The sequence below is a fragment of the Hyla sarda genome, chromosome 6 (assembly GCF_029499605.1).
Source record: "Hyla sarda isolate aHylSar1 chromosome 6, aHylSar1.hap1, whole genome shotgun sequence".
Lineage (NCBI taxonomy): Eukaryota > Metazoa > Chordata > Amphibia > Anura > Hylidae > Hyla > Hyla sarda.
The window spans coordinates 290,832,121-290,846,610 of NC_079194.1; the positions used below are offsets into that span (position 1 = coordinate 290,832,121).

Here is a 14,490-nt window from a genome sequence, read left to right on the forward strand (position 1 = left end):
CATACCACCAATATACAGTCCCATGTAAATAACATCACTCCTATACCACCAACATACAGTCCCATGTAAATAACATCACTCCTATACCACCAATATACAGTCCCATGTAAATAACATCATTCCCATACCACCAACATACAGTCCCATGTAAATAACATCATTCCCATACCACCAATATACAGTCCCATGTAAATAACATCACTCCTATACCACCAACATACAGTCCCATGTAAATAACATCACTCCTATGCCACCAACATACAGTCCAATGTAAATAACATCATTCCCATACCACCAATATACAGTCCCATGTAAATAACATCACTCCTATACCACCAATATACAGTCCTATGTAAATAACATCACGCCAATACTTGTCTCCATTCCTATGAGAGGTTCCTGTTGCTTTTTTATGGCAAGAATAATGGGGGAGATTTATCCAACCTTGTGCAGAGGAACACTAGAGCAGTCGCCCATAGCAACCAATCACATTTCAGCTTTCATTTTTCAGAGGCCTTTTTTTAAAATGAAAGCTGGAATCTGATTGGTTGCTATGGGCGACTGCTCTAGTGTTCCTCCAGCAGGCCTGGACAGCCCTTCAGCTGTTGCAAAACTACAACTCTCAGCATGCACAAGCAGCCATTGGCTGTCTGGGCTTGCTGGGAGTTGTAGTTTTGCACCATCTGGATATCTGCTGTACTAGTTTGTCTCAGTATTAGAGGAAGGCATTTTGTATAGTAAAAGCCCCCCCACCCCCACACACTCCATCCTCAGTCTCCCTGCGGGCCCCCCCAGGTTATGGGGCCCAGTCGCGATTGCGACCTCTATAGCTACGCCACTGGCTATAACATACATTTCCCATGGACTTGCATGAGACTGTAAACAAAAAACAGACCCTTGCAAATTTGTGGGGGTAAGTTTAATTTGACTATCCTATATTCTTAGTTGACATATAAGTAATGTGTGCCATGTTCCATCAAAATATCTTCAGCCGTTTGGAAGTGAAAACACATTAAAGGGGTACTCCGCTGCTCAGCATTTGGAACAAACTGTTCCGAGCGCTGGCAGCTTGTGACATCATAGCCCCGCCCGCTCATGCCATCACGCTACGCCCCCTCAATGCAAGTCTATGGGAGGGGGCGTGGCAGCTGACATCATGAGGGGGCGGGGCTATGATGTCATGAGCTCCCAATGCCAGCTCAAGCGTTCGGAACAGTTTGTTCCAAACAATGAGCAGCGGAGTACCCCTTTAAGTTATATGTATTGTAATATAAGGCTCCACCCCCGAGGACCCAATATTAAGAAATTAATGATGGATGTATTTAGATATACCAACTTGGTGTTCAAGGAGGGACATACATTTTAAGGCTGGTTTCACACGGTAGTATTTTGGATCAGTACTTGTAAGCCAAAACCAGGAGTGGGTCCTAAACTTAGAAGAGGTACAAATCTCTCCATTAGGTTATTTTAGTCTGCATTTTTCACTTCTATATTTTGGCTTACAAATATTGACACCAAATACTGCCGTGTGAAACCATCATTAAAATGTATTTCTATCCCTGAACACCAGTGACTGCTGCTACGCTACCTCTAATAGACCTGCATTGAGGGGGCGGGCCCGTGGCATCACGATCCTCCGGCCCCTGCATCGCCCATCATCAGCCATGGAGCGAAGTTCACTCCCTGCACAAAATGACAGGGAGTGCTGCAGGAGAGATCGCGGGGTTCCCAGCAGCGGGAACCCCCCCGTGATCAGACATCTTATCCCCTATCCTTTGGATAGGGGATAAGATGCCAAGGGGTGGGGCTCCTCAGGAGCGGAGCTTTATTTTACAATTATTATGGAAAGTGAAAGCTGATACAGTGTAGGGCTGGGCGGTATACCGGCTCATATCGGATACCATTTTTCCCCCACGGTATGGATTTTTGCCCATACCGCTATACCGGTTGGGACCCTCCCCCACCCTCCGAATTAATTATAGAGCCCAACCAGCGGAACCCTCACCTTTCCCGGACCATGAGCAGGGGGTCTGTAGCAAGTAGCAAGCGTGTGCCCGGCTTCCAGTCATGTCCGTACACTCTATATCTGGAGTATTGACAGTCCTCCAGAACCATAGAGGCAGTTTCCAGAGTGTACCGGGCATGACAGGAAGCCGGGCACACGCTTGTTACTCGGTGTGTGAATAGCGGAGAATCCTGTAACCGGCACCCCTCTCCGTGTTACGCGCTCCCTCCCCGTGTAACGTGCTCCTTCCCCGGCGGTATACTAGAATTCTCCTTCCTTCCATGAAAAGCAGCTGCCGGCCGACATCAGCCGGTGAGACCCGTGAGGAGGCGGGGTGAGTGTGGGAGAGTCGGGGATGATATGTGTAGCTAACACCGGGGGGGGGTGTAGGAGAGCGGTAATACCGTGATACCGCCATAATTCAAAAAAATACTGTGATATTAATTTTAGGTCATACCGCCCATCTCTAATACAGTGTTACAACTGGTGCAGGATACAGAGATTTATACAAAACCTTTATGTTATGCCTAGTGCAGGGCCCAAATTATTGTATAGGATTTGAACCAGTATGTGGTTGGGTATTTGAACAAGATCTAATACTCTTATACTCTTTGAAGACCACTGATAAAGTGTGCCCCTTCAGCTAGCCCCGACAGCCAACTGGAGGGCCACAGTTTGAAGACCACTGCTCTTTATGAAGACTATACTGTCACAATGTGCTAATAAAATTCCCTAACTTCTCCCTTCTCTCTCTCTGTAGGGGCTCAGATGCATTGAGTACTGTCTCAGGAAACAGAAACACCACAGTCACTTTTACTGTCCGTCCTGGAGCAAACCAGCCAATCACTCTGCAGAACAGGACACCTGACTTCGACGGCAGGATCTCCGGGATGAGACGAGCTCCGAGTCCTATAGTATCTCCCGCCGAGATCGCCAGAGATATCAAGCCTGGTCCTCTATCTGCTCCACCCGCCTCCATTTCTGATGTCTTTGTTCTACCAACTCCGCCCCCAACAGGGGATCTTTTCGGGATGAACATGGGGAGAAGCAGGTCCCCCTCCCCGTCAATTTTACAACAGCAGCCAATTTCCAATAAGCCTTTTTCAGCAAAGCCTGTCCACATGTGGACTAAACAAGATGTCGCCGACTGGCTGGAAAGCCTACACCTGGGAGAACATAAGGAGATGTTTATGGACAATGAAATTGACGGAACCCACCTACCAAGCCTTCAGAAAGAAGATTTGATAGATCTCGGGGTGACACGAGTAGGCCATCGGATGAACATAGAACGAGCATTAAAGCAACTCTTGGACAGATAGAAGTACCTTGTGTTACCTCTTCGTTTTCCTTTCCCGACAGTAAAAAAAATAAAAATTTTCTTAAAAAAGGGGCCCTTATGGAGAATCCTAATTTAATTCTCTTTCTATACTGCAAGTTTAAATAGCTGTACAGATAAATTCATAAGCACAATATTTTAAGGAGATAAGTGGCTGGTCTACTGGGCAGCCTTTGTGCCACTTTAATTGTAGAAAGAAAAAAAATGGAAATGAAAAACTTTTTTGATTTAATAATACTATTTCTGTGGAATAAATATTTGGAGAAAAAAAAAAGCAAAAAAAAAAAAAATATACAATGAAACATTAGTTCAACCTTTTTAAAAAAACAAATCTAGAAAAAAAATCCGCCTCGTTTGAATGCATCTGAACCAGCTGAGCTGAGTCGTATTTTCTACCTTTATAGAACGTCTTTGCGGAAGAATGAATTTTTCTTCAGAAGTGGGTACGGATAACGCAGCGGTTACTGAACATATATATATATATATATATATATATACAGAGAGAGAGAAGAAATTAACTCAAATCCCTAATGGAAGCAAGTCATGTACTCCCTTTTCAGCATCAGAGAGGCCTCTGAATTTTTTTTTTTCTTCTGCCTGGGTGACCGAGACCCCCCCCCTTCCCCCGGGCCACTCTGAGACTGGATGGGATTGTAGATCTTACGTGGTAATATTTTGCAGGTACTGATTTGTATCAAAGTTTAAACTTATTATTGTAATAAAGTAAAAAAAAAAAGTACCAAAAAAAAAAAATTGCCCAAAAAAAAGAAAAAACTGTTTCTGGTTGTTTCCCATTTTATTCAGCCGGGCCAAGACGGTACCTACAAAAGTAAATTAAACCACAAAAAAGTATTTTTTATTACCTTTTTTTTTTTTTATTGCCCTCAGTCTGTTACGTAGTGGAACTTCTCAACTCTGTTACGGAGTAGAAATGGTTCTTTAGCCATCATTGTCTTCCACTTGATAATTTTAGAAGATATAGTCAGAAGGGCCGTGCTATTTTTTTGTATTGAATGAATATGGTATTACCTCTTTATGACGTGCCAGTTATTGTTTGACGTTTGCTCGTGTTTTAAAGTCGTCGCTGTAGGAAGAGGCGACTAGGGGAGACAATAAGATCGATACGTTTGCCTTTACGTTAAGTTTAAAGGGGTCTTCCAAAGGAAGAAAAATATTTTAAATCAACTGGTGCCAGAAAGTTATACAGATTTGTAAATTACGTCTATATAAAAATCCTAATCCTTCCAGTACATATCAGCTGCTGTATGCTCCAGAGGAAGTTGCATAGTTCTTTCCAGTCTGACCACAGTGCTCTCTGCTGACACCTCTGTCAGTGTCAGGAACTGTCCAGAGCAGGAGAGGTCTGCTATGGGGATTTGCTCCTACTCTGGACAGTTCCTGACATGGTCAGACTGGAAAGAACTACACAACTTCCTCTGGAGCATACAGCAGCTAAGTACTGGAAGGATTAAGACAAATCTGTATAACTTTCTGGCACCTGTTGATTTGAAAAATATTTGTTTTCTCCAGATTGCCACTTTAAATCAACCCATCGCCTAAACTCAGGAAGGGCAGCCATTTTTTAAGCTGCTTTGGTTTACCCATAAGATAACTGTCAGCTGAATGTTCATTTGGCCATCAGCCAGGGAGGTAACTATAGCGGGTGCAGAAGTAGGAGTCGCATTGGGGCCCTGGTGCCTAATGGGGCCCCAAAGCACATCTGCCCCACAAGAGGCCAATATTATAAATGGCACAAAGCCATGTAACCACCAGTGATCACGCCGATTGCCGATTCTTTACTATAGGAACATTTCTATAGTAGGCTTTGACTGGCTGAGCTTATCAGTTCACTCCATGCCTCAGGGTTTCTGGTGAATGTATAGACCAGTGTTCCCCAACCCAGGTGCCTCCAGCTGTTGCAAAGCTATAACTCCCAGCATGCCCAGACAGCAGAAGGCTGTCCGGGCCCGCTAGCAGTTGTAGTTTTGCAACAGCTGGAGGCTTCCTGGTTGGAAAACACTGGTAAAGGCCATATATTAACCTATAAAATGTCTGCTTCATTGGGTGTTGGCGATGGGCCACTTTAGAAACAGTGAGGACCCTCGAATGGATGTGTATTGTTTTATTTGTTTGTTACTCGAGTATGTTTTGGTTTTTTTTCTTCTTTTTTTTCCAGGCTCCTAACACAAATCTGTATTTACTAGAAACACGATGAACATTTAAAAGAGCTAAATATATATATCTCTATATATAGTCTATTTTTACATGGTGTCTGACGTGTCTGAAGAATGTATGGGGCGTAAAGTGATCGTCCATATTTGCTATTAAAAAGTATAAATTTACAAAACCTAAATATAAAAAAATAAAGTTGCCATAAATACTTAGTATATGACCTATATACGGCAAGTTTCACAGGCCCGCCCGGGTTACACAGCAGTCAACAGTGACCACCGACCCACGGCCCACTCCTCTGAGGAGATTGTATAGATGGACAGAAGATGATGATGTCACCGGGGGGGACTTGAGGCTTAGAATTTTTTAGTTAAATAGTGTAATTTAAGAGTTTTTTTTTCCCTGACATATATAGTTTATGTAATTTCTGTGTATACGACACCAAAATTTTACAAAGAAAAAAATATATCTTGTAAATTGTGTAAATCTTGCACAGCTGCCAGTGACGGAGAGATTATGTGATTCTCCATGGGTTATTTTGTTATATTCTACAAATGACTAGGTGTGACTGTTGATTTATTACATCACAGGGGGAGGGTAATGTTTTTATTTACACTTTTTTTTTTTGCTTCTATGCCTCCCCGTGATAACTTGTTTTATTAAATAAAAATAAATTTGGAGAGGGTGAAATCTGCAGAACATGAAATTTTTTTATTTGGATTCAACCACATCAGAGCCGACCCTTAGCACAGGTGCCCCCCAACAACAACAAAATGCTTTTTTAAAGTGCGTCTGTTGCTCTAGTTTGTGTTACTGCTTGTGTTCACATTGTTGTTGTTTTTTTAAGTTTTATTTATACATTTTTTAAAGAATAGTAATAAACAAAACAATACAGGCAGGAGGCCCACAGGAGTGACCACAAGGCAAGGATAACAAGTTCCAAGAACAGATGAATGGGATCAGACAGGCAAAGTCTACATAATAAATTGTATCAGAAGAGTCCCATGTCGTTCTTACAATACCCCAAAGGAATAGTCCCAGCCCATGCAGCTCCCAGCAAGAACAAGCCCAGCAAACAAACAACCATACACTCACGCACACAACACTGGGGGCGCCCACCCTCCACTCCTCTATGACAACTTACAATAATAAGCCCACTAAGTCTGTGACCTAGATCTAACCAGAGGATCAGCTGAAGCCTCCAGCCGCAACCAAGATGACCACACCTTATCAAACTTTTGCGTACAACCACGACTTATGTACAAGGCACGATACAAGGGGACATACTTATTAACCAAGGCCACCCAACGGGAAAGCGGGGGAGTAACAGTATCTTCCCAGGCCATGATGACTACTTTGCGAGCACAGAAAAGAAGGAAACGGACTAAGAGACGCCTATGCGTTCCAGACTCCCACCCATTAAGAACACCCAACAGACACACCTCTGGGGCATAAACATACAGAAACCCAAGTTGATCTGACAAAAACTTCAATACCTCCTTCCAGAAGGGAACCACACATTGGCATTCCCACACAGCATGTAAAAGCGAGCCCCTGTGAATACATCGGAAGCAACTATCGGAAAGCGAAACCCCCACACGAAGCAAGCGGACGGGCGCATAATACAGGCGGGGAATGAGACAAAACTGAATAAGGAGATCACGGGCACTAACTACAATAGGATAGTAGGACAGCACTACCTCCTTCCACTGTTCCTCCGACAGGCCTGGTATATTCTCCACCCATTTTGGATAAGCCAGAGCAAAAGGATCTGGTTCCACAGTTTGAAACAACCAATACACCTGCCTAAGTGGTTTGGCAAGGTCGGTGGTACCCAGCAGCAGTTCAACATCAGAAAAAGCAGGAGCTACATCCAAAGAGGCAAACTACGCATGAATCGCATGTCTAAGTTGAAGATACCTAAAATAGGCACTTCTAGGGATATTAAATCTGGTCTGCATAGCAGAAAAGGAAGGAAATACACCCTCCTCAAATAGGTGCATAGCAAACTTGACTCCATGTGATCTCTAGAATCCGGCCACCTCTAACCCCTGAAGGTGTGCCAAATTTGGGTTAGCCCATAGGGGTGCTCAAGGAGACACTACCGGCAGTGGAAAGCGAGCTGAGACCACCGACCAGACCAACGCCGCCACTTTGATAGGACCCAACAAGGAGGAATACCTGTATAGCGTATTAGTCAAGGACTCATAAGACCCTATAATGCCGTTGCTGCATTAGAGAGATCCAGGTCAATCCACCATGCCACGTACACCAGCTGTGAAGCAAGAAAATAACGATACATATTCAGAGCTGCAAGACCACCTCATTGCCTTGGCACCTGGAGAAGAGCCTGACTCAGTCTCGGGGGTCTATCCTGCCAGTAGAAGGTTATCTGAATAGCATTCAGTTGTTTAAAGAACCATTTAGGAGGAACAATAAGATAAAGATGAAAGAGATAGAGAAACTTAGGAAGGTAGATCATTTTAAATATGTTCACCCGACCTGCTAATGATAGAGGCAAAGAGGACTCACCCCGCAGTCTGGTCGCAGTAAGCGTCAACAAGGGCACCAGATTAAGGTCCATAAAGGAACCCTGTGAGACAGATGCCTCCACCCCCAAATAATGAAAACCCTCCACCAACCGAAGGCCCTGAGGAAGAGATGGCGGGAGAACAACGCTCCTAGATAAAGGCATCAAAGAGGATTTGGCCCAATTAACACGTAACCCAAAAAAGGAACCAAAGGTGTCAAGAAGGTCAAACAAAGCCACTAATGAGGCATCAGCATCCGCTAGATAGACTAAGGTATCATCAGCGTACAGAGACCTTCTCCTCCAAGGACCCCCTCCAAATACCATGAATAGACCCAGAGACCGGATCGCCGCCGCTAATGGCTCTACCGCCAGAGCAAGCCCTGCCGAGTAGAACTGCCTAGAGGGAAAGAGTTAGATTAGTACGGATGCGGGCCCTTGGCTGATCATACAACAGCCTAATCCAATTTCCAATGCGAGGTCCGAATCGGAGGGCACGCAGTAGGCGCCAAAGATAACTCCATTCAACTGAATCAAAGGCCTTATAGCTGGCCACGAATCCTGCAGATACATCACCCTCCGAGGCAGATAAATTGAGAAGAAGCCTTTTAACGTTAACATCAGTAGCCCTACCTGGCATAAATCGCGTTAGGTAAGGGTGAACAAGGGAAGTAATAACCCCATTAAGCCTATTTGCAAGTATTTTCGCAAGAATCTTGACATCTACATTTAAAAGGGAAATAGGACGGTAGGAGTCCAGCAAAGTCTGATCCTTCCCGGGATTAAGGATAACAACAATCAAGGCCTCTCTCATAGAGTCAGGGAGTCTCCTCATTTCATAAGTAGCATTATATTATTTGAGCAATATAGGGATTAGCTTCTCGTTTACCCCATACCAGGTCCCAACCATCCAAGTCTGGGGTCTTCCCAGAGGTCAGCTCCTTAATTGCCTGAGACACCCCCTCAAACGTAAAAGGAGCATCAAGAGCGGAAGCCTGAGAAGGAGTAAGGGAGGAAAGAGAAAGACCTGCCAAAAATGGACCCAAACCTCCTGGAACACTAGAATAACTAGAAGAATATAAATCACTATAAAAGGCCTTAAAAACCCCATCAACCACCACAGGATCTCGGACTAAGACGCCATCCATTCCACAGATACAGGGAATAGACGACACCGGTCTAGTCTCCTTCGCCAAATAGGCCTTCCGTTCCTATCCCCAAACTCAAATAAGGCAGCCTCCCTATCAACCAATTTCAACTGTACCCGATCTTTTTGCAAAATCAATAATGATCTCTGTGCCTTGGCCCACGCTTGTTCAACCTGGGGAGAGGGATCTCTAACCATCGTCGCTTCCAGCACCCCTATCTCAGTCTGTAGGGCACTTTCCGTAGCTGCATGAAGGGTCCTTTGGCCAGCCACCCCTGCTGTAAAAGCCCCTCTCATAGTCGCCTTATAGGGATCTGGATGATCCCCATTATAACTAGAATGTGCCTCCTCCATAGCCCCAGAAACCGGTTAAGCACAAAGCCACCCAGGGTCCATACGCCAGAGTTTAGAGGAAGAGTCCAGGCTTACCAGAGGCAGTAGGTCAGCAGAGGCATATGCAAGGTCAATTCTGGAAAAGGACTTGTGCACCGCAGAGTAAAAGGAAAAGCCCTAGTCAGTCGAATACTTCCATCTATAGACTTTGGTGAGAGCCAACGCCAGACACCAAGATGCAAGCTGAAGAGAGCCAGGGTCCGAGGCATTAGTGCGATCAAGCAGTGGGTCAGGAACAGCATTAAAGTCACCTATAAATTGGACAGGGTCAGCAAGAAAGGTAAGCAATTTACCAGTAATTACATCCAACACCTCCATCCTAAAAGGAGGAGGGACATACAAGGACAGCAAAGGCCCAAATGGTCACAGGCCACCTGGATGATCTCCATAGGCAACGCTTTAAACACCAGAACCGACACCACTCTAGCAGAAGTGGATTAGGTGGCATGATAACCCCTGGCTACCCATTACCCATGCCCTCTTAAGGGCAAACACCTTCTGACCCGTAAGATGAGTTTCCTAAACAGAACTACAGTCAAGGGGAAGCTAGCTCTAGCTAAGACGACAATCCAGCACCACCCCCCCCCCCCCCCAACCAAAGAACTATAGGGAACAACTAATCCACCTAAGGCCAATACCCTTGTGACTGAAAGCCCTAGGGGAGCAGGAACCTAGGAAAGACCCTAAAGAGGGAACCCCTAACTCCTGGACTAACTAAATAAGTCCTGTAGCAGTAGAGTTCAGTCCGGAGATTGAGCAGGTGGCGCAGCATCCACCCACTGCAGAGCATCAGAAGGAGAGGTGAAGAACTTCGTAGACTTGCCATCCACCACTCGCAGCCGTGTCGGGAACAGCATAGCATACTGCTATCCTTTGGACCTAAAGCCCTGGGTAAAAGGCCACTCTGGCACCGTTGAAAAGAACTTAATTCTTAATGCGTACCGCTCTCAGGATATCGTCTCTGTCGCTGCAGTGCAACAATTTTGCCAGAAAGGGTCTAGGAGGACCTCCAGGTGGGGAGGTCTGCCAGGGACCCTATGCACCCGCTCCATTGAGAAGTAAGGAGAAAAAGTATCGGAAGCAGGAGCTCCTTAAGCCAGGATTCAACGAAAGCAACAGTTTTAGCACCCTCCGCTCTCTCCGGGAGGCCAACCAATCAGCCAGTCCTTTCATCTGGGGCTGGAGAGTAGCTGTTTGATGAGGAATTGGCTGCAATGTATCCTCCACTCCACCCTGCGCTCCACCTCCGTGGTGCGTTCTCTGATCTCCTAGGTTTCATGGTGCAGAATTACAAAGTCTTGCCTCAGTTCATCAACCCTGGAAAGCATTATCGTTTAGCATGTTGTAATGGCCACCAGTACCTCGGCAAATTTATGGTCAATATCCGAGGCAGTATAGGAAGATCAGACCGGAGAACAGGGCTGTTGGGGACTGTCAGGACCCTCAAACAGAGGAAATGATGGTTCAGGAGAAGCCAGGCCCGAGTGGTCCTGGGCCCTGGAGTATTGACTGAGCATTTTAACCGCATGGGCTGGCACTTCAGATGTTAGAGGAGTAGGTACACATGAGTCCCTGTGGGAAAGTCCACCGGACCGCTGAGAACCTTCATCAGGGAAGTTGTCATCCTCAGTGGATTGCTGGGCAACCTTTAACTTTTTAGCTTCGTTGAAGGAGCCCACCATAGCAACACAGAGGGTAGGCAGTGATAAGTAGAGAGTAGACATAAGAGGAGAAGGACAGATGGTGTCCCACAGGCAGCACTATCAACAAGGCAGCAGACCAGCACCAAGGGGAAGAACCACAAGGTTCAGCAGACTGACAGTTAAAAGCTCCAGAGCAGGGTAGAGGCACAGCAGCACAAGACACTGACAGACAGGCACAGCAGAGGAGGTTCCACCTCACTGTTGGGAGACGATAAGCAGAGGCCCCGACCGGGAGGGTAGGACTCTCCCACCACTAGCACTAATCCAGATGACCATTGAGTGTTCCACCACAGGCAGGGCAGCAGCAGCCAACCACTCCAGCAAGGCCAGGTGAGTTGCGGACCCTCAGGATAGGTATTTCAGTTCTCTCAGTCCAGCATGCAGGCCACACCCCCTGTGTTCACATGTTAATGTTGCTGTATTTTCTGTTCTTTTAATTCTAATGATCAAGAACAAATTGGAAAATGAAAAAACTACTGTAATTGCACTCCCCCCCCAAAATCCTCAAACACTATTGTATGGTAACCAAATTACTGTAAGAAAATAAATCTCATTTTGCACTAAGATTGTGGCTCTGATTGAAGACAAAATAATGTTCTTTTTTGGACTCAATAAAACGATACCAAGTTGCCAACCCATGAATGGTTCTTAAATTTGCATTATGTTACTGAAGAAACAGAATAGGGTCGCTTTTACATGGCAGGAATTTGGGTCAGTATTTTTTATTTTTTTAGCCAAAACCAGGAGAGGTGCAAATCTCTCAATTATAGGTTTTTACATTTAGTTTTGGCTTTTGAATACTGATGCAAAATACTGCAATGTGAAAGATGCCTTAACACGTATAGACTACCTTAGCAAACCAGCGCCACTCCTAATCAAGGCTGCATCTGGCATTGCAGCTCAGCTTCATTCAATGAATGCAGTACCAAGCGCAGCCTATGAACAAGAGTTACACCATTTCTAGAGAAAGCACACCCTTCTTAAAAGATCTAATAAGTAATGGAGATCTGCTAATATGGGGATCACTGCTCTAACCTGATGTATACAGCCTATTGATCAGGTCAGAAGAAAATCTAGTTATTTTCTTGAGTTGAATATCGTTGAATAGATCCTAAAACCTAAACAGGTAACAACGATCAAGACATGCCACTTTATTATTAATTAGATCCTTAAAGGACAACTGTAGAGCAAGACCTTATTTTTGCAGCCCGGGCACTGCAATATATAAAAATCTTGCACTACAGTTGTCCTTTAATATCTATATCTCTATACACTGCACACACAGAGGAGGAGATCCTGCACTTCTATAGCTCTATACACTGTACACAAAGGAGGAGATCCTGCAGTTCTATATCTCTATACACTGTACACAGAGGAGGAGATCCTGCAGTTCTATGTCTATATACACACAGAGGAGGAGACCCTGTACTTCTATATCTCTATACACTGTACTCACAGAGGAGTAGATCCTGCACTTCTGTGTCTCTGTACACAGAGGAGGAGATCCTGCACTTCTATATCTCTATACACCGTACACAGAGGAGATCTTGCATTCTATATCCCCATACACTGTACACAGAGGAGATCCTGCACTTCTATGTCTCTATACACTGTACACACAGAGGAGGAGATCCTGCACGTCTGTTTCTATACACTGTACACAAAGGAGGAGGTCCTGCACTTCTATATCTCTATACACTGTACACAGAGAAGGAGATCCTGCACTTCTATGTCTATATACGCACAGAGGAGGAGATCCTGTACTTCTATATCTCTATACACTGTACTCACAGAGGAGTAGATCCTGCACTTCTGTGTCTCTATACACTGTACACACAGAGGAGGAGATCCTGCACTTCTATATCTCTATACACTGTACACAGAGGAGGAGATCCTGCGCTTCTATATCTCCATACACTGTACACACAGGGGAGGAGATCCTGCACTTCTATGTCTCCATACACTGTACACACAGAGGAGGAGATCCTGCGCTTCTATATCTCCATACACTGTACACAGAGGAGGAAATTCTGCACTTCTATGTCTCTATACACTGTACACACAGAGGAGGCGATCCTGCACTTCTATATCTCTATATACTGTACACAGAGGAGGAGATCCTGCACTTCTATGTCTCTATATACTGTACACAGAGGAGGAGATCCTGCACTTCTATATCTCCATACACTGTACACAGAGGAGGAAATTCTGCACTTCTATGTCTCTATACACTGTACACACAGAGGAGGAGATCCTGCACTTCTATATCTCTATACACTGTACACAGAGGAGGAGATCCTGCACTTCTATGTCTCTATATACTGTACACAGAGGAGGAGATCCTGCACTTCTATATCTCTACTGTACACACAGAGGAGGAGATCCTGCACTTCTATGTCACTATACACTGTACACACAGAGGAGGATATCCTGCACTTCTATGTCTCTATACACTGTACACACAGAGGAGGACATACTGCACTTCTATGTCTCTATACACTGTACACACAGAAGAGGAGATCCTGCACTTCTGATGTGTCTATATACTGTACACACAGAGGAGGAGATCCTGCATTTCTATGTCTCTATACACTGTACACACAGAGGAGGAGATCCTGCACTTCTATGTCTCTATACACTGTAAACACAGAGGAGATCCTGCACTTCTAATGTCTCTATACACTGTACACACAGAGGAGGAGATCCTGCACTTCTATATCTCTATACACTGTACACACAGAGGAGGACATACTGCACTTCTAATGTCTCTTTACACTGTACACACAGAGGAGGAGATCCTGCATTTCTATGTCTCTATACACTGTACACACAGAGGAGGAGATCCTGCAGTTCTATGTCTATATACACACAGAGGAGGAGACCCTGTACTTCTATATCTCTATACACTGTACTCACAGAGGAGTAGATCCTGCACTTCTGTGTCTCTGTACACAGAGGAGGAGATCCTGCACTTCTATATCTCTATACACCGTACACAGAGGAGATCTTGCATTCTATATCCCCATACACTGTACACAGAGGAGATCCTGCACTTCTATGTCTCTATACACTGTACACACAGAGGAGGAGATCCTGCACGTCTGTTTCTATACACTGTACACAAAGGAGGAGGTCCTGCACTTCTATATCTCTATACACTGTACACAGAGAAGGAGATCCTGCACTTCTATGTCTATATACGCA

The 14,490-nt window shown here is 44.9% G+C and overlaps 1 protein-coding gene across 7 annotated transcripts in view; it reads left to right on the forward strand.

The window, feature by feature from the left end:
- The window catches only part of SHANK2 (SH3 and multiple ankyrin repeat domains 2), a 582,141-nt gene extending 570,289 nt beyond the window's left edge, over positions 1 to 11,852 (forward strand). For all 7 annotated transcript variants that reach the window (XM_056527699.1, XM_056527698.1, XM_056527700.1 and 4 more), the window contains one exon: positions 2,766 to 11,852. In XM_056527699.1, coding sequence (XP_056383674.1) covers positions 2,766 to 3,324 — 559 coding nt within the window. In that variant the 3' untranslated portion in view covers positions 3,325 to 11,852. The remainder of the gene's footprint in view (positions 1 to 2,765) is intronic.
- The last annotated feature ends 2,638 nt before the right edge of the window (positions 11,853 to 14,490 follow it).